At 42.0% G+C, this 24,703-nt stretch overlaps 2 protein-coding genes and 1 long non-coding RNA gene across 4 annotated transcripts; 2 read left to right on the top strand and 1 right to left on the bottom strand.

Moving 5' to 3' along the window:
* The first annotated feature begins 2,951 nt into the window (after positions 1–2,951).
* PPP4C (protein phosphatase 4 catalytic subunit) lies at positions 2,952–10,656 on the top strand. Its single transcript, XM_042471698.1, has 9 exons — positions 2,952–3,239; positions 6,223–6,328; positions 6,438–6,489; positions 6,598–6,648; positions 6,735–6,836; positions 7,560–7,733; positions 7,935–8,061; positions 8,753–8,942; positions 9,146–10,656. Exons 2-9 carry the CDS (start codon positions 6,231–6,233, stop codon positions 9,273–9,275), a joined length of 924 nt encoding a protein of 307 aa, XP_042327632.1. The 5' UTR covers positions 2,952–3,239; positions 6,223–6,230; the 3' UTR covers positions 9,276–10,656.
* A 1,013-nt stretch (positions 10,657–11,669) lies between these two features.
* Positions 11,670–23,928, bottom strand: TBX6 (T-box transcription factor 6). The gene is made up of 7 exons (XM_042471689.1): positions 23,842–23,928; positions 22,193–22,460; positions 21,038–21,181; positions 15,113–15,183; positions 14,800–14,867; positions 13,995–14,187; positions 11,670–12,079 (listed from the first exon to the last, which is right to left on the bottom strand). Exons 1-7 carry the CDS (start codon positions 23,862–23,864, stop codon positions 11,833–11,835), a joined length of 1,014 nt encoding a protein of 337 aa, XP_042327623.1. The 5' UTR covers positions 23,865–23,928; the 3' UTR covers positions 11,670–11,832.
* On the top strand, positions 13,794–21,180 carry LOC121932781. Of its 2 annotated transcripts, XR_006104415.1 has the most exons (5): positions 13,794–13,888; positions 14,192–14,276; positions 14,716–14,785; positions 19,018–19,155; positions 21,054–21,180. It is a non-coding gene; the product is annotated as an uncharacterized LOC121932781 (long non-coding RNA). The 2 variants fall into 2 exon arrangements; XR_006104414.1 differs by lacking the exon at positions 13,794–13,888 and having other exon boundaries at positions 14,166–14,276.
* Positions 23,929–24,703: the final 775 nt, after the last annotated feature.

Raw genomic sequence — 24,703 nt, 5'->3', positions numbered from 1 at the left:
TTTTTAAGTATAGAATCATAGAGTTGGAAGAGACCGCAAGGGCCATCCAATCCAACCTCCTGCCATGCAGGAAATCTAAATCAAAGCATCCATGACAGATGTCCATCCAGCCTCTGTTTAAAGACCTCTAAGGAAGCAGACTCCAGTACACTCTGAGGGAGTACGCAGACTTTATGTGATTCTTATCCCTCTCAGGCCCACATGGTGTAACCTCTCAAACATGACACTAATTCAGGTCTGTCTGGCTGAGATAAGACCCACTTTTCTCCCTAATCCTAGTTCCTTCAACAGTTTCCACCCAATTGTTAATTGCCAAAAAACCTGTTACTTTGGATGTCTGAATGAGAGGCCTCCAAGACATCCTGTTACTAATAGCCACAATAAGGTTTGCATACCTTATTATAGAAGACCATAGCTTTCTTGACCAAGGGCCTGAGCAGATAGTTCCAACCCAGGTCAGTCCCTGAGGTGGTGCAGTGACAGACACACACCCCTCACCATGGAACTGCTGCCACTGCCGTTTCATCCATCCTGAGTTCCCTGTCACAACCCATAAGGGCAGAAATGGAGCACTTGGCAACCACTATATGGCCAGATGCCCTCTTCCAATGTCAAGAGGTTGTGATGGGGGACTTTGGGATGGATGCAATGGCAGCAGCAGGTATAGAGTGTATGGAATCCTTTTAGTTTGTGGGCTGTGTCTGCGGTTTCCTGGAAACCCCAGCAGTCAGTCTTTTTGGACTGGATTAAGGCTCCTGTGGGCCAGAATCGGTCCAGGATTGCCAAATCAATGTCCAGACCCCAGACCAGTGCTAATGGCCTGCATTATCTAGACAGGACAACATGAAGCATGGGGAAGCACTGCTCTTTTGGCCTGGAGTCTATCTACCTCTTCCCTTCCACTTTACCAAGCATTATTGTCTTTCCAATGAGTCACGTTTACCTTGTGGTGTCCAAAGTAAGACAGCCTAAATTTAGTCATTTTGGCTTCTAGGGAGAGTTCAGGCTTGATTTCCTCTGGAACCTACATTTATGTGGGCTTCCACCCACATCACATGGCATCATAATATACCCACAACCTCCTTCCTTCTTTTCCTCTTAGAGGTTTTCAATATGTTTTCATTCTATATTCCTGGCCACACACACAGCTGCAAAGTACTGTACATGATGCCAAATCTATAGGTCAATTTTGATAGCATACTGCCCTGAAATGGCAGGGCCAGTCCTCAGCAATAATCTGTCCTTCCATTTTTTCAACTGCTTCGAAAAAAATCCCATTTTCTCTTTCCTCTCTTATCCTCAGTTTACTTCAATTGCAGCAGCCTGAGTTCAAAGTGCAGAAGTAGTTTGCACTCAATTAAGGCAGCAGGCGGGAGAGGAGGTGGCAGAGCCTTGCCTTTGTCTGTAGGAGCAGGCAAAAGCAAACTGCAGCAGCCTATCCCAGCTTGTCTTTTCTTCCTCATCAATAACTTTTGCCATCTTGACCAAGCTTTGATGATGCTTGGCCTCCTGTCCCCAATTATCATGTGGGAAATGTTGGAGGGTTTGCCATTTGACATCATCCAGCCTGAGAGGGAGAGAAAAGCTGGCAAGCTCCACCAGGCCTGGCCTAAAGTAAGAAGAAGAGCCCTCTTTCCAGTTCATCTGGTCCAGGCCTCAGAGGGAGAGAAGAACCACTGGGCTTATTCCCCTTCCTCACTGCTATTCCCTTCTTTTGTGTCATGTCTTTTTTAGATTGTAATCCTGAGGGCAGGAAAAGGTCTAATTAACTATGGGCCTGAACAGACAGGCCAAAATAAAGCTGCTTCAGTCACTTTAGAGGTATGCTTTTTCAATTATGCATGCGTCCTAAGAGTCTGGAAGCCATGCAAAAGCCATGCTCCAGTCCTAAGGACTAGAGTGCACCTTTGGCACAGCTTCTGGCCTCTTGATGTGTGTGTCATTTAAACAACATATCTCCAAAGTGACCCGAAACAGCTTTATTTTGGTCTGTCTGTTTGGGCTCTATCTGTAAGCTGCTCTGAGAGCCTTTTGGGCTGAAGAGCGATGTATAAATGCAGTAAATGAATACATAAATAAGAGAGCCAGGGTAGCATTTGAGTGTTGGACTACAACTCTGGAGGCCAAAGTTCAATTTCCAGCTTGGCCATGATGAAACCCGCTGGGTGACCCTGGCCAAGTCACACTCTCTCAGCCTCAGGGGAAGGCAATGGCAAACCTCCTCTAGACAAATCTTGCCAAGAAAACTTCTTCATAGGGTAGCCTTAGGGTTGCTGTAAGTCAGAAACCACTTGGATGCAGAAAACAACCCCAAAACAACCAAGCAATGTTATTTGGGAGGGGGGAAGAGGAGCTTATGCCACCAGCTGATGCAAGAGACAGAAAAAACCTAGGACAGAAGCTACGTATTATTTAACTCAGTGGCCCCCCAAACTGTGCCCTTTAAGAGATTTTGGACTCCAGAGTCCCAGAATCCTGAGCCATGATGAGCAATACTCTGGGACTCTGGGAGCTGAAGTCCAAAATCCCTTAAAGATCAGACCACTGCCTTAACACATGTTTATTTAAATCAGTGGTTCCCCCTCAAAAACTGCCCTTTAAAAGATTTTGGACTTCAGCTCCCAGAATCCTCAGCCATGTTGGCCAATAGTCTGGGATTCTGGGAGTTGAAGTCCAAAATCCCATAAAGAGCTGTTTGGAGGGGAACCACTGATTTAAACCAAGGAACATGCGCCGTAGTCCTGAAACTGTGCTCTTTAAGGGACTTTGGACTTCAACTCCCAGAATCCCACATTATTGCCCAACGTGGCTGAGGCTTCTGGGAGCTGAAGTCCAAAATCGTTTAAAGGGCACAGTTTGGGGGCGACCACTGTGTCAGGAAAAAACTTCCGTCCTTTTCGTTACGTCACTTCCGCCACCACACCTTTAAACTCCCCCTTCGCTCACAGTTCCCCTACAGCAAAGCTTTTTTGGTTGTTGTTTTCCGCAATTGGAGTTAAAAGGGAAGAAAGAAGGGACGTCACTTCCGGCGAGTCCAGGGTCACCTCCTTTACAAAGGAGAGAGAGAGAGGGGGGGGGTCCTCGGGCCTTTGGTTGAAGAGGAAAGCGGAAGTGACGTCTAGTGAGCGGAGAGCCGGAAGCAGAGAGAGGGAGCGAGCGAAGGAGGGAGAGGGGGAAGGGCCGGGCCCGGGAGCCGGAGGGAGCTGCGGAGCCGCCTCTGCCTCTCTAAGGGACCCCAGGTAGGCGGCCAGGGGAGGCCTTGGTGTGCATGCGCCTCGCCTCTTTCGCCCCCCTCGAGTTGAGGGGGTTGGTTGCTATGGAGACAGAGGAGGAATGGCGGGGACACGAGGGGTCTATGGAGGAGCCTTGAGGGGAGAGAGAAGAGAAGCGGTGGGCCTCCTCCTCCTCATCGGGGTCCAAACGGAAGAGGAATGGGCGGCTATTGTGAGGAGGGGGCTGTGGGCCTTGCTAGAGGCCCGAAAAGCCGTAGTCCAGTATAGATTGTTAGGGTTGCATCCACACTGGGGAAATAATCCGGTTTGGCACCGCTTTAACTCTGTGTCTGGCTCAAGGCTTTGGAATTCTGGGAGTTGGAGTGTAAAGAGTCAGACAAAGAATTAAAGTGGTGCCAAACCGGATTATTTCCCCAATGTGGATGCAACTCTAATGTGTGAGAGGCTGGTAGCCTTTTAGCCTTCTCCAGATAGTCCAGCTTTACCTTGGAGTTAAGGGGGGAGGACCAGATAAGCCCCATTGGATTGCTATGTATTCAAGGTCCTATGCCTTCTTAGATCAAGAAGCTTGTTTGTGTGTATACTAATAATAATATGTTCCTCGGGTGCATTAGATGCAGGAAAACCTCATGCTAGGTTGCCTTAGGGCCATCGTAAGTAAGGAACGACTTGAAGGCACACAGACTTGAGCCTGGAGTCCGCTTCCTCAGATGCATGTTTGTTTGAAGAAATAGGCTCAACTCCATGAAAGTTCATGTTGCCAGCTTTTGTTTCAGTCAGTGCTACAAGATATACTGGCAGACTGGTTTTGAGTTCAGATCCAAATAGGCTTAGAGGAGCACCGTGGCTTAGTACATAGTTTGAGCATTGGACTGTGTTACATGCATCTGAGGAAGTAGACTGAAGTCTCTGAAAGCTCATGCTGCCAATTTCTTTCTTTCATTGAGGAAAGAAGGAAAGAGGAATTCCCAGGATGTCCTCCCATTTTGAGCATGACTTCATTGTGATGTGTTCCTTCAAGTCATTCCCGACTCATGGGTGACCCTATCACTGCGAAAGCTCGTGTTACCAGCTTCTTTCTTTCGGTTAGTCTCAAAGGTGCTACGAAACCCATTTGTGTCTGGAATTTGCTTCTCTGGGAACGCTGGGTTAAGGGGATCTGGTGGATGCATTGAGGGAACTGGTGGTAGCGCTCATAGAAGGAAGGAGGGTTGGATTCGATGCTAAAATTGGTACTGGTTAGAATAGTGGGGGAGTGTGTGTGTGTGTGAAGGAGACTGGGGTGTTGTTTTGGTAATGGGAGGGAATTGGTCATTACCTCTCTCATTTTTGGCTTGACCTTATCTGTCTGTCTTTCTCCACCCTTATTTCTTCCTCATTCTTTCTGTTAGATTTCATCATGTTACTAGAATTCAAAGACATAGCTGTGTTAGTCTGGATGATCAGTATACGGAGGCTCAAGTTTATAAAAGCTCATGCTGCCAACTTCTTTCTTTCAGTTAGTCTCAAAGGTGCTACAAGATCCCTTTTCATACACGTTGGCCTGTTACAGACTGCCAAAATAAAGCTGTTTCGGGTCTCTTTGGAGGTATGCTATTTAAATGATGCATGGGTCCTTAATGTCCTGAGGTCGCACCAAAGCCACGCTCCATTCCTAAGCACTGGAGTTCAGCTTTAGTGCAGCTTCCAGATTCTTAGGATGCATACATCTTTTAAACAGCATACCTTCAAAGAGACCCAAAGCAGCTTTATTTTGGCAGTATGTAACAGGCCGTTGTTAGGCAAATGAGATAAGCTGGAGTTGAGGCCTGGATTCCTGGATGGAATGGGGAATGTGAGGCCCTCCAGATGTTCCTGGGATGCAGTTCCCATTGCTCCTAGAAAATATAGCCGATAGTGAGGGGAATTGCCATTTAGTTCAGTGGTTCTCAGATGCTGGGGCAGATCCTTGGGGAGACCACAAGAGTTGCTCAAGGAACTTGGAGGCCCTGATCCCTTCTCCTTTTCCTAAACTTTTTAATGTGCAAAACTTACACATGTATTGAGTTAAATATTGAATTTTCTTAATTAAAACTGTTCCAATCTGACCAGTGCTGTTTCCTTATAAAATGTTAATATACATGAATGTGTGAATAAAAATACGCACACTAAATATACAAAATATTTTAACTCATGTGCTATGTTGCGGGGGCATGATGTCCACACATAGATGTAAAGGGGAGTTCCAAGTGTAGAGATATGAGAGCTGGACAGTAAAGAGCACAGATGGGAAGAAAAGCAACTCATTTGAGCTGTGGTGCTGGAGAAGAGTGCTGAGGATAATGTGGATGGCCAAAAAGACAAACAAATGAATCCTTAAACAGATCAAGCCTGAATTCTCCCTGGAGGCTAAGATGATGGAATTGAGGCTGTTGTACTTTGGCCACATCATGAGAAGGCACAACTCATTGGAAAAGACAATAATGCTGGGAAAGGTAAAGGCTAGTAAAAAAGGAGTAAGATCACATGTGAGGTGGCTAGACTCAATCAGGGAGGTCACAAGCAAGGTTTTGCAGGACCTAAGCAGAGCAGTGGAAGATAGGGAGGGTTGGAGATGTCTATCCACAGGGTTGATATGAGTCGTGGTCAGCTCAAGGGCAGTGAACAGCAACCCAGGGATACAATGTTTTAAGCTGGTACAATTTGAAGGGGCACACATTCTCCATCCCTTGTATAAAGGGATGTTGGCATTGAGCATCAGGCTTGCCTCTTTTGATATTCCTTTTGTTTCTTCAGAGTGATCAGGTAATACTGAATTCAAGATATAAGACTGTCATTTGGGGTTTATCTCAGCCTAATGGAGAGATTATTTGGAGGTGTCTTTTACTTGTATTATAGTTGTATATCTTTATTATTTGTTTAGGCTTTTAGTATAGGCTTTTACCTTGGAATCTTTTTATGAAAGGCAGCTAAAGAATGTTTTTAAAACGTAATTACATAAATTCTATAGGGGGCAAGATGGCTGAAATCAGTGACCTTGACCGTCAGATTGAACAACTGCGGCGCTGTGAACTTATTAAGGAGAGTGAGGTCAAAGCCCTCTGCGCCAAGGCCAGGTGAGCTCTTGCGGACATTTTTTTTGTGTGAAAAGTATTTATTTATTGGCTATCAGACCTCCAGGTGAGAAGTAGCTGAGTGCAATGTATCTTTTTTTTCCCCCAACAGAGAGATTTTGGTGGAAGAAAGCAATGTCCAGAGAGTAGATTCCCCAGTAACAGTAAGTCAGAGTTCGCTTGGGATGTCAAGTGGTATTTTGGGACTGAAATAACAGTAGTTGTGTGAATGCTTTTATTTCTTCCCATCTCTGCTGCATTTTTCTTTCCAGGTTTGTGGGGATATCCATGGCCAGTTTTATGACCTTAAAGAGCTTTTCAGGGTGAGTACTACTACCACCCAATTCCATAGTGCCCCTCTGTAACTTTCACAGGTGATTACTTTGTGTCCTTTGTCTTCCTACTACAGGTGGGAGGTGATGTGCCTGAGACCAACTATCTCTTCATGGGAGACTTTGTTGACCGTGGCTTCTACAGTGTTGAAACATTCTTGCTACTGCTAGCGCTCAAGGTTAGGAACCCCTCTGATTAAGAACCTAAAATTTAACTTTCTTACCTCTTCCAATATATGTGCATGCCTCTTGCAGATGTCATGGGATTTAAATATAGTGTCTTGATTGAAGGAAGTAATACTACCACTGTATTTTGTTTGGTCAGACCTCACCTGGAATACTGTGTCTAGTTCTGGGCACCACAATTTAAGAAGGCTGTTGACAAGCTGGAACATGTCCAGAGGAGGGTAACGGCTGAGAGCTGGGTATGTTTAGCCTGGGAAAGAGAAGGTTAAAAGGTGACATGATAGCTATGTTTAAATATTTGAAAGGGTGCCACATTGAAGATGGAGGTGTGTTTTGTTTTGTTTTGGCTGCTCCAGTGATTAGGACATGGAGCAGTAGATTCAAACTACAGGAAAAGAGATTCTGCCTAAATGTTAGGAAGAACTTTCTGATGGTAAGAGCTGTTCGACAATGGAATATGCTTCCTTGGATTGTGGTGGAGTCTTTGGAGGTTTTAAACAGGCTGGATGGCCATCTGTCGGGAGTGCTTTTATTGTGTATTCTTGCATGGCAGGAGATTGGACTGGATGGCCCTTGTGATCTCTTTCAGCTCTATGATTCTGTATTGGAGCTTGGAGAATTGCATTTTTAGACTGAAACTCCTAGGGGTTTCCAAGCTCTGGTTTTAAAATTTCATACTCAAAGCTAAACTTTGCTTGATCCTTTTCTCCTTACAGGTCCGCTACCCTGACCGAATCACCCTGATCCGTGGCAACCACGAGAGCAGACAAATCACCCAGGTATATGGGTTTTATGATGAGTGCCTGAGGAAATATGGCTCCGTCACTGTGTGGCGCTACTGCACTGAGATATTTGACTACCTCAGCCTCTCTGCTATCATTGATGGCAAGGTGAGTACAGGTGGGAGAATACTTATGTAGCCTGACCAGTGTGTCTGTAGTGCTTTATGAAGATGGAATTTAGTTCAGGGATTAAATTAAGTAAATTACTAAAAAAAATAACATTATCAATGTGTTGTGATGGGTAAGGAAGGAACAGTGGTCTTGTCTGAGGTGCTGGTTGTCTTTCATATGCAGCTTTTTCTGTTTCAGATTTTCTGTGTCCATGGTGGTTTATCCCCATCCATTCAAACACTGGATCAGATCCGAACGATAGACCGCAAACAGGAGGTGCCTCATGATGGTCCCATGTGTGATCTTCTCTGGTCTGACCCAGAAGGTATGACTTAGGACAGTATACATATGTGTGTAAAATCTGGGTATAGGGTGTGGTGGTGTTAAGGCAGTTACAGGTTGTTTTTTTTCAGGAGAAGTATAATAAACTTACAGTATGTGTTATGACTAAAATACTGTATAATGGACATGTGTGATGTCTTTAATTGTAATGCAGAATTTGAGCCTTAAGGAACAGTGGCTGTTGCACAGATATCTTTATCTATTTGAATCTAGTGTGTGAATTGTTTGTTCAATACTAGACAAAGATCACAAGGATATAATGCAGTTCTGATTATTTTGTGGTAGTTACCTAATAAATATGTTTTGGATTTTCAGTCCTCTCTCTTGTAAGGGCATTGATGGGGCCTTTGTTACTGTGGCACAGAGGACCATCTGACATTTATAGGCCCTGTGCTTCATCACTGATACAAATAAAAAATCCTATTCTGGGTCTTCTACTAAAAGCAACCAGGTGTTCTATGTCCCTTCTCCCACCACCTTCTTTCTTCCATCCTCCAGTTATGTTTAGACTTATCACAGAATCCTGTTGGTGTAACTTTTACAATTCATTCCTTCTTGATGACTGCTGAGGAGCTTTGATTTGCAAGCTTGGGAAGTGCAGACATTACCTTCCATTGAGCATGCTTGGCAGTTGATTTTCTTTTGTCATAAATTCTGCTCTTTTGTATCTGCAGACACTACAGGTTGGGGTGTGAGCCCTCGAGGTGCTGGCTATTTATTCGGCAGTGATGTGGTGGCACAATTCAACGCAGCAAATGATATCGACATGATTTGCAGGGCACATCAGCTGGTCATGGAGGGTTACAAATGGCACTTCAATGAGACAGTTCTTACTGTGTGGTCTGCTCCCAACTACTGCTACCGGTGAGGAGACAGTAGGGATGGATGTAGGAATAGTGAATGAGTTTTACCTGCCTTGAGCTACATTCTTAATTCAACTTAGTTTCAGTATAGAAAGAATCACAGGGGATCAGGTAGCTTTTAGGCTGATCTGGTTACCCAGAGATGTGGCAGTGATAAAAATGGTAACATCTTGTTTTTATCTGTTTTCTCTGCTTCACATGTAGATGTGGGAATGTGGCAGCCATCTTGGAGCTGGATGAACACCTTCAAAAGGAATTTATCATCTTTGAAGCAGCCCCTCAAGAAACTCGAGGGATCCCATCTAAGAAACCTGTTGCGGACTACTTCCTGTGAATGCTTCTCCCATCTCCCCCTGTGCGGCTTCTGTTTTCTCTCTTGGCTGGGGTGGGCAGCCCCTCTTTCAAGTTTTGGCGGGGTTCAGGTCTCTTCTCCCCTCCCTCTCTCCTCCCCATTGCCCAATAAATCCTCAGTTCTGGACCCCTTAGGCTGAAATGGGCATATTTTTCCTCACTACTGAATCCATGCCAGTCCCATTATGGTCTTTTCAGGATTTGTATTGTCCACCTAAAATGCTGCTTGGGACTTTTGGTCATTGGAAAAACCTGAAAACTCTTGCTCTCAGATCACTCCGTGGAAAAAGAAAATTCAAACCAGAAATGGGGAGTAGATCTGTAGATCTTCAGGGTTTTGTGGAGGAGTGGCTGACAGCTTCCTTGCCCAGCTCTCTCACTCATCTGCAGTGCTTCTCTACTCTTTAGAAGGACTGGAAATTATTAGTAGAGAATGTATCTGATGGAACTGGACTTGGAAATAAAGAGGAACCAGTGGCCAAAGCATATCTAAAGCTGTTTGGAGCACCGAATTTTAGGATTATTTCTCTAATTCTGTAACAGTGAGGTGCCTCTTGGTTTATTCTTTTCTGGTCAGCTGGCCTCGGAATGCTATGGTTTTGGTGCCATTCCATAACTCTTAAGCAGAGAACAAAAAGTGCTTCAAACCTTGCTGTGTCTGGTTGCTGGAAGACCTGACATACTGGTTTCTTGGCACTTTGATTTAAAATACATGGTGTAGAGTGATCTAGATTAGGAAGTGGTTCTTTTGTGTGCCGCCACCTCTCATTACCACTTTCCTCTTCAAAGTTCCTTTTTTTTTTTTTTTTTTTGCCAGTAGAATATTTGACTGTTTCCCAGTTTACAGTACAGTACTAGAAAGTCCTGATCTTTCAAAAACTGGTAGTCCTTCAGATTATTGGATGTTCCAAATGTTCTATAGAATTCATTCAATTCTGGAGAATTTATTAAATATTTTATTGGGAGATCTGTATACTGGTTTTCCTCCTTCCTGCCCCCTTCTCTGAATTGGGGAGACTGGGACCATATCACACAAATCAATTTGACCAATAAGATACATTCTCTATGTTTTCTCCTATTGATATCTAGCCCCCCTGTGGGGATGGTGTATCCAAATCCCATCCAACCCCAGGTTCAAATGTCCCTCCTCTCTTCTGTCTGTCCTTAAGAAAGGAATATTCAATCCAGATATTTTACAATTGAAAGGGGAGGGGGGACTTCCTGCCACTTTCCCTATGTCTAGGAGGGGCTTTTCCCTCTCAACTCTGATATGTCTCTTGCTCTAATTTTATTTTGTTTTATTTTGGTTTTTTCCTATTTACAATTTTAGATAAAAAATTCTAATAAAACTCAGAAAAAACAGATACATTTTGTATTGCATATTTCTCTTGCTATGTGGTTTCTTAGTGTTTTGAGTGCTACAGAAATATCTATTCTCATGTACATATATGTTCCTCTGCACTCTTCTAATTTCTTGTGGAATTCATAACCAACTTGGTTCCTGCAGATGTCTTCGCTCCCATATATTCAGTGAAAAGAAAAGTTTTATTTTCTCTAGACTTCTGTAGGAAATCTTTGGCCTTCAGTCATGGAATCAGTGTCTTACTGTGAAACTTGGCATCTGAAGTACAGTATTATCTCATAATCTTGCCACACTTTAAACTTTTTATTTCAGGGAAGTGGTTGCTACCACACATAACCACCAGCATCAGTGCTTCTAATACAAAATAATGTGTTCTGTAAAGATAATGGAAAGCACCAACTATGAGTTAATTTGGTAAAATGTAAAATCATCAGGGTCAATTTGTTTTAAAATCATGATAGAAATTGCTTCTGAAAGACTGAATTTAATTCTATTTAATCATTTTGTGTATTATTATTTACTGTAACCTTACTATTCAGAGATGCACTAGAATGGAGGTACACAACTAATTTTTGATTGTTTTGAGAGGAATTTTCAGTTTCTCCGTTTATATCAAGACTTCTACTTCTTTAGAGATTTAGAGAGTCCAGGCCTTGTTTGAGAGAAAGTGTGTGTTTGCAGTTCATGTATACCTTCTGCATAGTAGGACTGATCATGTTATCTCCTATCTCTATAAACTTTGCTTAACATAACTATGACATATAATTAGAAGTTGTATAATAATTGCTAAGAAAAAAAATTGAAATCTGATTTACGTAATCCAATTCAATTAGAAAAACTTTTTAAAACCACTGGTTTTTATCATTCCTAAAAGTGATTACTGAAGCTTTTTAAAGTTTAACTGAAACTCACCAAGCTTTGAAGTATTTTTTTTCTCTTATAGAGGAAGAAACTGAAGCAGAAATTTAGTGCTCTAACTTCCTTACATCTATAATAGAGGAGGAGAAATAAATGTACAGAATGATACAGAGATTTAATTATAAGATAAAGCAAGACACAAACAAGTTTACCTCTACCTGGAACAATATGAACAATAATAAAAAAGGGGAAAACACCATGAAACATTACAATCAATACCTGGAAGACAGGGTTCCAAGTTTTTGTGAAGGAAGAAGAGTTAAAGCATGGGGGGCTGTGAGCCAGGATAGCCAGAAGCAGGGCCATAGACACGAGGGGGTGGTGGGTAGGGTGTGAAGCTGAATTTGAAAGGAGGGAAAGAGGAGGCATCTGGTGGCTCTGTCCCTCCGAGAAAAGGAATAATATCTAAGCCATTCCAACTTGGGAGCATTGCTCTGAAATCCGATTGCTCAGGAGGTGATTTGGCAGTGGGAGAAGATGGAGGAGCTGCCATTTCTTGGCTTGGGCTGCGGAAAAAGATAGGGTAAATCAGACACTCAAAACAGAATTTTGCATTGATAGCTGGACATTCCTACCCTCTTGAGTTTGTATACACAACTGTGCTGTCAGCGTGTCAGTCCCAGTTTTTCAGTATATTTGGTCTAGTTTCCTCATGACAGATTCTGCATGTGCAAAATCAGTGCTTGGGTGGGGGAGGCTTCTTAGACTATAGTTCCCATAATTCTCCAACCACAATGGCCCATCTTGCATACATCTATTCATTCTTGTTTTTTTTAATTCAACTGAAAATAAATGACACACTTGTGTGTGATTTCATGGTTGGAGTAAACTATACATGGCTAATCTGACTTCAGAGCAGAATAGCTTTGGCAGGAACAGCTGTAAATCTATCAAGATATCCTTGCAGTATTCAAATGGAGGCCTGGATGTATTAATAGGATACAAGCTGTTCAAACAGGTTAAAGGATCATGGACTGAGTAAGATAGCTAGCTGTTAACTAATTTGGGAATTGCCCAGTGTGATGATGCAGAAGAACTTGCAAAAGTAATTTAAAAGATGGCACTTGTATCACAGAAGTGGAAATTGTCTTGTGCATAACTGGAACATTTGTCTTGAGATGCTAGACTAGCACATACAATTTGGAAATAATAGCATTGTCCTTTTATTTGTGGACTAAGTATGAGTGAAAGAAGGCAAACAACAATCTCTAAAGACTACAGATGACTTCTTTGTGACACTTCCCACTATTCTAGGGCCGTATATGTGTACATTTTAGTGTGTATCACAATGATTTTTTCATCTGTGAAGGATCTCTGGGTTTTCAATTTGCTCTCTAAATGTATCAGTATGCTAAATGCTGGATTCGTTAGCCCTCTTGACACCTTGCTTTGCACCCAAGGTGGGCAGATGCATTTTAAAATTTATTTTAAAATGGGAGAGGAAGAAAAGATCTGGTAACATTGCCTGTGTTAGCCAGTAACACACTGTATTCCAGAAGGGCAGCTGGCAACCTACAGACTACACAAAGTTAATTTCAAAAGATACTAAAACTTAATTGCAGATGTGTTCCAGATTCCTTGTCATACCTAATATTAAATTATACTATAACTGTTGCCAGATAGAAAACCCCCACAAAATATAATTTGGAAAGTGGGCAAGTGTTTTTAAATGGAAGTTATTTAACTGAACTGAATAACTGAAAGTTATTACTGCGGATAATACCATTTTTATTATGTATAACAGTACAAAGAGAAGGTTTAAGCAACCATTGTCTGAATTATACTTTCTGAGTTGTTTTAGTTTCTTCTGGCAAACATTTTCTTACTTTTAATACATTAGGTGTGACAAGAAATTCAAGCAAATCTGCAAATAAAGAATCTTTTAGCATCTGTTTGTGTGTGACTTTTGTTCTTGAAAACCTGGAGAACTGATACCTTCAGAATCTGGCTTGATGATAAAAATATAAATTTGTATGAAACGCAGTGAGAATATGATACCTGTTTTCACCCTAGGACTGGTTTCTTTAGCCATCAAAAGAAACACCATCTCAGTCCAGAAGGGATACTACAGTCAACTCTCCGTGTTCACAGACTCCTTATCCAAGGATTCAACCATCCATGGCTTGGAAATGTTCAACAAATATATAAATCCCAACAAGCAAGCTTTGATTTTACCAGTTTATGAATGGGACACCATTTTATTGCACCATTATATTTAATGGGAACTGAGCATCCATTGATTTTGACATCCATGTGAGGTTCTGAACCAAACCCCAGTGGATACCAAGGGCTCTGTGCAAGTCCATTTTATGAAGGTACAGTAGAAGGTTACCAATAGGTATATTGGCTGGCCTACTGATTGACTGGGAATTTGTGTGTATGGGGAGGGGGGGGGAAGCAGCTAGTTAATTCTGTGCTCACCTGCTGTAGGGTGATGATGCCCCTCGTAAACCATGGAATGCAGCTGGATGTTGCACATAAGCCTCAGCGCCACTGGGATTGGTCCCTGCAGGGGGGTAGAAGGAGCAGGAGGGTTGTGAAAGCCCAGGCGGGGGCTGTGAGTCCAGAGACGTCTCCTCTGTCAGAGTGGAATCACAAGGGCCTTTCTTGCTTTCTAGGTGGGAAAGGAGAGAAGACAGAATGTCAGAACTGGAAAGGGGAACAAAACAACTACATGTGGGATGTTTATGAGTCCAGCAATTGGTATGAAAAATGTGGGGCATATGGGAATGACCCTCTGGTAGAGTACACAGCTTTTAAAAAATCCACACTAACGGCTTCTCCGGTATGTTGTTTGAAATAAAAGGAGATTTCAGTATATGCAATTGTGACCTTTCCCAGGGTAACAGCCCTTTAGTAGCGTTATATGATGAGGGTACAGTGGAATGTGACTAGAATGAAGCAAACATAGCCTCTGAAATATTATGAAATGGTGTTGTAGGACTTGGGAAAGACTAATGGGAATATATGTAGAAGGCACAATAGTGGTAAAGAAGTCGAAGGAAACAAGAGCGTTGTTCGTATGTTTCGGATGACTTTAAAATGAAAGAGAGAATTCCATAAAGCTGTGAGTAGATACCCAGAAATAGTAATGTTGAGAGTTCCAATAAGTAATCTTCAGTATGTTCAATTATGTTTGCAGAGGAATTTCATTTCTTTTGGATGAATGAAGGAGAACAGACGGAATGAGAGGTTAAATTACAAAATAAAAGGTATGTGCTTTTACCGTTTTCTCCCACGTTGGCCTCGCATTCATTTGCTTTCATCTTCCTCTTGATTCGTGCCTCACGTTCCCTGTATTTTGTAATAAGGACTATGTTGAGAGTTGGTAAACAACTGTGGAAGCTCAGTCTGCTCATTAGTTTCACATGTTTCTCTAAGCTTTATTTTTCTAGTGAGTTTAACCTCATCTGTTTATGCTTTGCCACCCCCTTGTAACTTACTATTGTTCCGACTAGCCAATACTGGAAAGAGACAGTTTGATACCAGCCAAGGTGGAAACTACAATAAGTTCCCTTGTGGTATTGACCTCTTCCTACCTTTTGCTGTTCATGCCATTCTCCCGAAATCCTTTTGCAAAAGGATTGCTCTCTATCTTCATTTGGGTGATCTGAATGAGGAAGAGGAAAGTGTTAGGGGTTAAAATGCACAGATAGCAAAATATAAAATCTAGCAAAGAAATATAAGAGTAAGCAAAATTTAAGAAAAAGCCAAATATGGATAGAGATGGTTTCTTTTGTTTAATTGAGAAAAAGTATTTAACTGTATAGACATGAAAACATTTGAGAAACAATGCAGGAAAGGTCCTATGTAGGAATTATTCTATAATGAGATAAATGAGGTACGTAGGCGGGTTACAAACCGCCATAAAATACGTATTGACTACGTATTAGGGTTAGGAAGGGGCGGTGCTTCCGCACCCCCCAACCCTAGTACGTAGTCAATACGTATAATATGGTGGTGGCCATTCCACACGGCTGCCGCCATATTGACGTAGCGGACGCTGTGCATCCGCACGTCGCGCGGCGCTTATGACGTCGTGAGTGCGCCATTGGCACCTCACAGCGTCATAACCGCGCCGCAGGAAGAAGCTCCATTTTGGAGCTTCTTTTTTGCTCAGCGAGGGAGTCGCGCGGTTTGGCTGCTGCGGCTCCGTCGTGGAGCAAACAGCAGCGCCGGCAGACCGCCACAAAACGGCGGTCTGTAACGCTCCACAGATAGCCAAATTAGAACAAAAGACATCTGGGAAATTACAAACATTAGGAAGTTATTTTTAGTGCATGAGCAAAAATGTCTGATATTAATGCAGATACAGTATACATATTAATTGGACAAGTTGTATTGTTCTATGTTTTTAAAGTAGCTTGTAATAAAATGCTAATAAAAATTAAAATTAAAAATTGCACAGATGGAATTACTGTAGTTTTATGAGTTTTGTCTTTCAAGTGTGCACAAACAGGCATTTATTCAATTGCCTGAATATCTATCTTCCCAGTTTCTGTACTAAAAATGGTCAGAAATAGAATATTGCAAACATATTTACATACAACTTATTAAGTTTGTGGAATCTTAATTTTTTTGGGGGGGGGTGTATTCAGGTCCAAAATACATATAGCTGTATTGCAGTGGCAAATCTGTTTTGAATAAATTTGCCCCCCCAAAAAATTATACAAAGGGATGTTGTAGCACCTTTGAGACTAACTGTGCAAAAGAAATTGTAGCATAACCTTTTGTACACTTGGGCGCGTTACAGACCGCCCAGAAGGGGCAGTCTCGTGCCGCTGCCAGTTGCTGCGTCCGGGAACCGCAGCAGCCAAACGGTGTGGTTCCTGGACGCTGCAAAGAAGGAGCGTGAAAATCACGCTCCTTCCTGCAACCTGGAAGAGATGCCGCAAGTGCCGAAGTGCACACTCGCGGCGTCATTTCTGCGGCGCGATGTGCAGACGCAGTGCGTCCACTACGTCAAGATGGTGGCCGTGTGGAACGGCCGTCACCATTTCGTATGGACTCAGTCCGTGCTAGGATTAGGGGCTTCTGGAAGAGACGCCCCTTTCTAACCCTAGCATGGACTGAGTCTGTCCTAGGGTGCCCGTCTGTAACGGGCCCTGGTTTACTTCCTCAGGTGCATGAAATGAACTGGTGTTCTTTCCTGGGCATAGCATCTGAGTAAATAGACCAAGTCTATAAAAGGTTATGCTACAACTTCTGTCACTCAGGTGTTCATCACACAGGTGGAAATTAGGAATTTAAACAGTAATTAACTCTTGCAAACCATGCAATTGACATTAAAATGCAATTAAAATGAGATTACCACAAGAACCATTATCTCATGAATAATCAGGGAATAACGAGGCTATAAACAGCATAGTCATTCACAGGGAAATACTGTGAATGATTTGCTATTGTTTCTTGCCTGGTTATTCACGGGATAATGGCACTTTAATCACGTTTCATCTTGTTGTCGTCTGAAAACCATTAGCGCAATTGCAGGATTATCACAGGTTATTCACAGCATAATAGCACTTCGAACATGACATTGTGTGAAAACCAACTGCGATATTATCATGGGTTAATCACTGTTTATACTTCCAATTGTCCCCCGTGTGATAAATTTCTCAGTTAGTCTCAAAGATGCTAAAGATCTATTTGCATACTGATATTCAAGACTAACATGTCTATGTCTCTGAATTCTACATTATGATACAGTTGCTTTAAGTTGGAATCAACTCAAAGGCATATAAAAAACAACAATATTCCCTAGCACTGAACCAGGGCAGTTAAAGCGGTCTCAAACTGTATTATTTCTGCAGTGTGTTTTTGAACCTTGAAAGCCTGCCCTGCCCTGAACATTTTGACAATGCCTGTATTGCCATGACAAGAAATATGCTCATACTATATTTTTGCCTTCTAGCCTGTATTATTTATCTCTTCTTCCCTGCCCTGTCACCTAGCAACATTAACTTATGTAGCCCCAAAGGAGTGGAATAGTCTTGGTGCCTATGAAAAAACAATTTTTCCTTAGAGTACAGGGAGGAGTTCTTAAATTCTCTATTCTTGAGCACCTTTCTTTCAACCCTCGCTGATACTGGTTGGAACCAAGATAGAAGATCTTGTGTGTGTATGTATACAAATGAACAATCTGATGTGGGTTTGCTGCGGCTACGTCTGGATCGAAAAAAAAACAAATTACACAATGCATTTTTTCCTAATCGCAGAAGTAACTGGTGCACCAGACTAAGCCGCTGACGAAAGGACTTAATTATAAGGGTTGGCTTGTTGTAGTAATGTTGCATCAACTCTTGGGGATTTGTCCTTGCATTAAACCTGAGCAATGCTTGCCACTAATTATGCCTTGGCAAAACAGCTAAATTGAGCGGGGTTGTACATATCCAAAGGACAGCAAAGTAATCTTAATGCCCTTCCTAGTTTAAAAGACATGATGGGTTGAAATGGTACGGTGGGACTTTGGCATCTGCTAGAGTTTGGTTCTAGGACCTCCCAAAATCAGTGGATGCTCAAGTCGCATTATATGCAATGGCATAGTAAAATGGTGCCCCTTATATAAAATGGCAAAATCAAGGTTTGCTTTTTAGTATTTAAACTATGTGTGTGTGTGTGTGTATATATTTATTTATTTATTTATTTATTTATTTATTTATTTATATTCAAGCCATGGATGGTTGAATCCGTGGTTACAGAATCTGTGGATATGAAGAGACAACTGTATAAGTAAATGCTTGAAGGGTTATATAAAGGGAAGAAGGATATGGGTGGCTAAATAGCTAAAGAGCCAATGTGAGTCTATGTGAGAACAGATTAATTGTTTTGTTAAATTGTAATTGTTGTGGCTGGTAAGGACACAAAGGCTTGTGTTGCCATGGTTAAATAGCACAGAAACACATTTGAGGACAGAAATGTGTGAAGGGATGGAGTAAGAAATGGAACAGAAAAGGCTTGCATGATCCAAGTACAGCTTGTGACTGAACAGAGTAAGGATATTTGGGTGAGGAACATGCAGGGATATTTAAAAAGTTGAAAGACACATGGTAAAGAAAAATATGAAGAATAGGATATTTATAGGTATATAATATACATGCATGCTACAGGATCATATGGAGGTGAAGCGTGAAGGATATCATTAAACCTGAGGTGAAAGAATATTTAAGGGTTATGACCAGAGGAGAAGGCCTGAGGTAATTTAGAAGTGTAAGAGTATCACTGAGGAAGGAAATAATTGTAATGGGGAAAATATATAAAGCATATATGGATTTTCACTGTTCAGTTGGATGTGACGGCAAGTGAAAAATTGCTAGAATGTGGTACAAAGAGATGCCTAACATGGAGTTGGTTTAATTGACAAATAAGAAGTGGCACATTCCTAGGAAAGGACAATGCTACTAGTCCTCACAAAGGTAAACTAAATTTTATTTGCATAATTCTACAGATGTAGAGGAAGGTGGAAAGAGACTCCCTGACATGACAGGAATTAAAGTTCAAGGGCATCATGATGTTTTACTCTTGGAAGAGGCCACTGAATATGAGGATATAAAAGAGACATGGCCAGGAAAAAGCAAAAAATGAGGTAATGAGGACGTGAAGGAATACCGAGAGAAGCTATGATATTTTAATGTTTAGATGGTGTTTTTTAGGCTGTGTTTTGATTTCTGTATTGTAAATGCTATAAAAAAGAGCCAGTGTGGCATAGTGGCTTGAATGCTGGGCTGTGATTCTGAAGACCAGGGTTTGATTGCCCATTTGGCTATGAAACCACTGGGTGACCTTAGGCAAATCACACTCTCTCAGCCTCAGAAGAAAGCAATGGTAAACCTCCTCTGAACAAATCTTGCCAAGAAACCCCCATGATGGGGTTCGCCTTGGGGTCACTATAAGTCAGAAATGACTTGAAGGCACAGAGCAACAACAAACAACTAATGCTATAAAATGAAATGACATTTCATTTTGATGATCCAGTCCTAGACATGGGAGTGATAGGTTGCATAAGAACTGGGGTATAAGTGTTCAGGCAGAAGATACAACTGTGGGACTCTGACCCATTATGGGCAAGGGCTCTTTTTTTTAGTAAAAATTGTGGTATTTGTTCTGGAATATATTGGCAATTCAGAATTGGTGCATATTCCATGGTGTCTCCAGAAAAGTGAGAGGAAAGCAGCAGTTCTCTCTGGTGCTAGTCAGAGTAAGAAGAAAAGTGAGTGGATAGCAGCATCAGAACTTCCTTCACACATGCGTGTGAGCATACACACATGCACACATACATGACACAAAAGGGACAAGTTGGATTTCTGAGGCGGGGCTGAGCTTCATCCCACAATATGTTAGATTTTTGAAAGGTAATTAGCTTAATTTAATATTATTGCTAACCTGCCATTGTGATCACACTTTACGTTCCTGACATAAAGGTGCTAAGGATGGGAACAAGGACTGCTGAATTCTTAGATAATTTGGATAGGATAGGGTGGTGTGGTGTTTGTTGCTTTAGTTGTGGGGATATTTTAAATATCCAAATGACATATCTATTGTCCCAGATTATTTTCTGTCAGTTCCCAGCACCAGCTACAACATTTTATTCCCACCTTCAACTGGACTTCTTTTTAATTCCAAGACACATTGACACAATAAGTTCTCTTCTTCTTCTAATTGAGTTAATATAGTACTACAGTGCATCAGTGCACTAGAACTCTGTACCTCTTAAATTACTTTTTTTCTTTAGAAAGAAGAACATTGCCCTTTAAACCATAGGACCATGTCAGCAAACCATGTCTCTGTTTAAAACAAAAGTAAAACCTAAAGAGCATTAGTGCAGATTAAAGAAATAGGCACCAACAGCCCATGGAAAGAATGGAACGGCTGGACGTGGAGGTGAAGGCAAAAATAATACACAAGTTATATTCTGAGAACCTATATAGAGAGCCCTTATAGCACCTTTGAGACTAACTGAAATAAAGAAGTTGCCAGCATGAGCTTTCATAGACTTCAGTCTACTTCCTCAGATATATCTGAGGAAATAGACTGAAGTCTGCAAAAGCTCATGCTGCTTCTTTCTTTCATTTTGTTTCAAAGGTGCAATAAGATCTTTCTGCATACTGTTTCTACAGACTAATACAGCTATATATTTGAATTCTACTGTTCTGAGAATCTATGCTTCTTTAAACCAATCAGAAAGAGCCCAAAATCTGAAGGCAGCACTATGGATTCTTGAAAATAAATCTCACCAAAAAGCAGACTTGGAATTGCAGCTTGAAATATCCAGTTTTCTTAGGTGTATGTAAAAAATGCCTTTTAATCAACCCACAGGAGCAGATCAGTTTGGAGCATGAGATGGGGAGGGGGAAAGCTGTTGCTCAGGAAGGTGCTTTTCCTCATCATTCTTTCCCCGTGCCCACTAGCACCACCTATGAGAATGGGCTTTTTCAAAGGAAATCTTATAATGATGGTTTTGCTCTCACCTGTGGATTTTGGTAGGCTGTGACAGTCAGAAACTGGGTCTCAGGAAAGGTGAAGGAAGCACAACCGCCGCCTGCTCCACGACGCCCTCCAGCTCCAACCACATGGACCCGTGGCTGATATCGGTGCATGGAGTGAACAATTAGCTGAAAAGAGATGTGAGAAGCAGAAGTGAGTTATACCTTTGGTATCTGTTTATCTGTACATGCAATTCTTCCTGCCTAAGGTTTCTAGACTGAAAACTGGAGAGTGCTCCTGTATCTTTAAAGGTTGAGTGGAAGGCGGAATTTCAGCAGGTATTGCTTTTCATGCAACCAGGTAAGAAGCAACACCTGCTGAAATTTCTTTTTCTAAATAGTCATGAAAGGTACAGGAGCAGTTTTCAGTTTTCACTCTGGCAACCTTATTCCTGCCATATCTCATCTTTATCCATCTTAGGGTTAGGGTGATGTATTCTATATTCTATATTTCTGCATGAGGTGCAGATTTTGATGTTAGTTACAGGATCTGCTGCCATGATAATCTTGGCTTATATCCTTATACATTAAAAGGACAAGCAAGGCTTTAGTCCTTATGGCTACAAAGGTGAACTACTGTACACCAGTTGCTGAAATGTGCTGAGTAGATTTCTAGTAATCTAGATACTGGGATTAAGTGTGCATCACAGCTTTCTTGCCTTGCCTGATGGAAGTAAAGGCCTACATCTATTCGCTAATCTCAACTAGAGTACACACATTGCTCAATGATAAATCAATGCTTGTGTAGATAGCATTGATAAAGTGGGTCTGTTCTGGTTGGATTTAAGCCAAAACAAACTATGCATAATAAAACAGTAAGCATAAATCTACTTAGTTTATGCAATCTACCTATATTATGGAATGCAGTTTGTTTGTTTCTAATGTAGCCATGAATGATTTTTATTTTATTTTAAAGAGAGAATATAAAACACTACATAGGGCTCCACTCTATAATGCACCCTATATCCATCCCCATAGTCCCTCACAAAATTGTCAGACTAAAGAATCTTCTCATATATCTGTCTGTATCCTCTTACAAATATCTATATTGATCTTAGAGCCTTTCTATAGTCATATTTCTTTCAATTTACTGTCATTTGGCTTTCACAAAATACCCTTTCCCTGTCCCACCAGTCATACATGTCCATGGGGATCCAGTGTGTTGTTGGTGAGCTTGAGCCGGTGGAAGGACACAGGCTGACGCATCCAGTGGGCACCTGATGCAGGTGAGTCAGGGTGGATGTAGACTCGGTCTGGAGGAGGTAATTCAGCCTTGCCACTGGCCTTCCACCGTTTGCCTTGCCACTTGTAACGGGAGCCACCTACTGGGACTACATCCACTAGCAGCAGGTACTTTGCCTCAGGATCCAGTCCTGTTACTGAAACTTTCAACTGTGGAAACATCCGCCTGAGAAGTTAAAGCATTAAAAACATGGGCTAGAAAATTCTTCTTATGTGGGGAACTGGTCTATGAAACATAACATAGGGAATAAAGAGCTTGCAAAGACTTTTAATTAATCTAATGACACCTTGAAGCCATCCTTAACTGAGCAGGGTTCCAGACATTTGCTATGAATTTCCTTAGCATGTCACTTGGCCTGTTACAGACAGCCAAAATAAAGCTGCTTTGAGTCACAGTGGAGGTATGGTGTTTCAATGATGCATGCGTCCTAAGAGTCCAGAAGTCGCACCAAAGCCACGCTCCAGCCTCCAGTCCTAAGACGCATGCATCATTGAAACACCATACCTCCACTGTGACTCAAGCGCTTATTTGGCTGTCTGTAACAGGCTTATTTTATTAAATGCTTTCTTCTCAACAAGACTGTCTCTTTGGGTCCAGAAGTAACTTTTCTCTGGCCCATATTTGAGCTAAAAATTTTAGAAATAAAACAGCAGAATGAGTGAATTACATCCTCACTGTGCTGTCCAGGACAAAAAAACATTTGGCTCTTTGCAATACACATCTCATTTGCTTAAACTACTTACTCTGGATTCCTTGAGGCAATGGAAGAATGTTAGAATCCCCTTTATAGCACATGGTGGTAGTCCATGGAAAGTATTTTCCAAGAAGGCAAAACACCTAAATTGAATTAACGTTGGCTGACAAACTCCCATCATCTCCAAACAGCGTAGTCAGTTGTCAGTGATATTAATGGTTGTACTCCAGCAACATCTGGGGGTCAAAGGACTAGAGAGTCCAGCAACCTGTTTTCTACAGTGGCCTAGCTGTGTGTTCTATGAAGCTTACAAGCATATTATGGAATCAACAAGCCTCTCATTCTCTGTCTATCATGGATATAGTGGCAGATAGGTTCAGTCTGTCTGAATTTGTCTGATCACATCTAAACAACAAACCTCATTGCATTCATACAGTACTTCGAGTAGTCATACTAGGATTCCCCATCTTCTGGAGAGATGTTTTTAAGGGCCTCTACCCTCATTTTAGAATCATAGAGTTGGAAGAGACCGAAGGGTCATCCAGTCCAACCCCCTGCCATTCAAGAAATCTAAATCAAAGATCCCCAACAGATGGCCATCCAGCTCTGTTTAAAGACCTCTAAGGATGGAGACTCCACTACACTCCGAGGGAGTTTGTTCTTGTATAGGCAGTGCCTCACCTTCTCAAATGAAAGAGTGGATGCTGTCTCTTTATTTTGGGGAGAAAAATGCTTTCACATAAATTCAAAAACACTGGCTTCAAATATTCTGGAAGTGATGCATGGCTAGGGAAGGGTTCCAGAGTCTAGCTAAGGTAAGTTATTTTCTCCTTATTCCCATTTGGTTCTCACCTGCCTGCCTTGGTGATGATCATCTCTGTGCCAATGCCACTGAAACGTTTCCAAGCTCACCATTCTCCAGGTTCATCCGTATTCCAGGGGGTAGACGTGGTGTTGGTGGGAGGAGGGAACAGATGGGAGCCTGGCCTGACCCTAAGGATGGGCGTGGACCTGGTGGCAGAAGGCGGCCTGGAGGTCCAGGGCAGGGAAGAAACTATCCAGCTTGGGGGTAGCATCAAGGTCTAAGGGCAAGAGAATAAATCAGAGAAATGAGTGAGTGGCATTGAGAATTATTGACTGAGCTTAAGGGGTGGGGGAAGGAGAGGGCCACAGACAACACGAGGAGCATCGTCTAGGAATTTGTCACCCTCCTGCTGTTTTCTGCCGTTTTCTCTTCTCTATCCTATTCGCCTGACCAGTTGGTCTTGGGTGTAAAAATCCAACTGGTGGGGGTAGGGGTGGTTGAGGGAAGCAAGCAATGGAATTTATGTGAATTCTAAATTCTTTCCCCCCTTTTGCTATACAATTCCTGGCCTCCCACAGGCCTGTAGAAACAGCAACTGCTTTCTCTCCTCTGGGTACCCCTGTATTCACATCCATCCTTTCGTATGCTCTGATTTAGCCCCCTGTGAACTTTCTCTTACTTTTCAAATGTGCATTTCATTTTCTCCAAATGCAAGTGATCCTTGGCTTCCTTCAGCTCATCCTCCAACCCTCTGAGAATTCAGCAGTCTAGTTCCCAGTCCTAGCCTCTCTTCCTAGCTTCCTAACAATCCTAGAACTGGAATTTGTAATCCACCCCTTACTTTAATCAAGCAGACACCATTCCTATCCTCCTCCACTTCCAAATGCTTAGAAGTCTTGCATGATATTC

The sequence above is a fragment of the Sceloporus undulatus genome, chromosome 6, assembly GCF_019175285.1.
Source record: "Sceloporus undulatus isolate JIND9_A2432 ecotype Alabama chromosome 6, SceUnd_v1.1, whole genome shotgun sequence".
Lineage (NCBI taxonomy): Eukaryota > Metazoa > Chordata > Lepidosauria > Squamata > Phrynosomatidae > Sceloporus > Sceloporus undulatus.
This window is presented reverse-complemented; position numbering and strand designations above follow the sequence as displayed.

What these genes read in the sequence shown, in the direction of transcription:
- PPP4C (XM_042471698.1), top strand. Translation starts at nt 6,231, where the DNA reads ATGGCTGAAATCAGTGACCTTGACCGTCAGATTGAACAACTGCGGCGC. An exon ending in GCCCTCTGCGCCAAGGCCAG is followed by an intron (nt 6,329 to 6,437) that starts GTGAGCTCTTGC and finishes TTCCCCCAACAG; the next exon opens with AGAGATTTTGGTGGAAGAAA. An exon ending in GAGTAGATTCCCCAGTAACA is followed by an intron (nt 6,490 to 6,597) that starts GTAAGTCAGAGT and finishes TTTTCTTTCCAG; the next exon opens with GTTTGTGGGGATATCCATGG.
- TBX6 (XM_042471689.1), bottom strand. Translation starts at nt 23,864, where the DNA reads ATGATCATCACCAAGGCAGGCAG. An exon ending in GGCCAACGTGGGAGAAAACG is followed by an intron (nt 14,188 to 14,799) that starts GTAAAAGCACAT and finishes TTTCCCACCTAG; the next exon opens with AAAGCAAGAAAGGCCCTTGT. An exon ending in GCATCATCACCCTACAGCAG is followed by an intron (nt 12,080 to 13,994) that starts GTGAGCACAGAA and finishes CTTTTTCCGCAG; the next exon opens with CCCAAGCCAAGAAATGGCAG.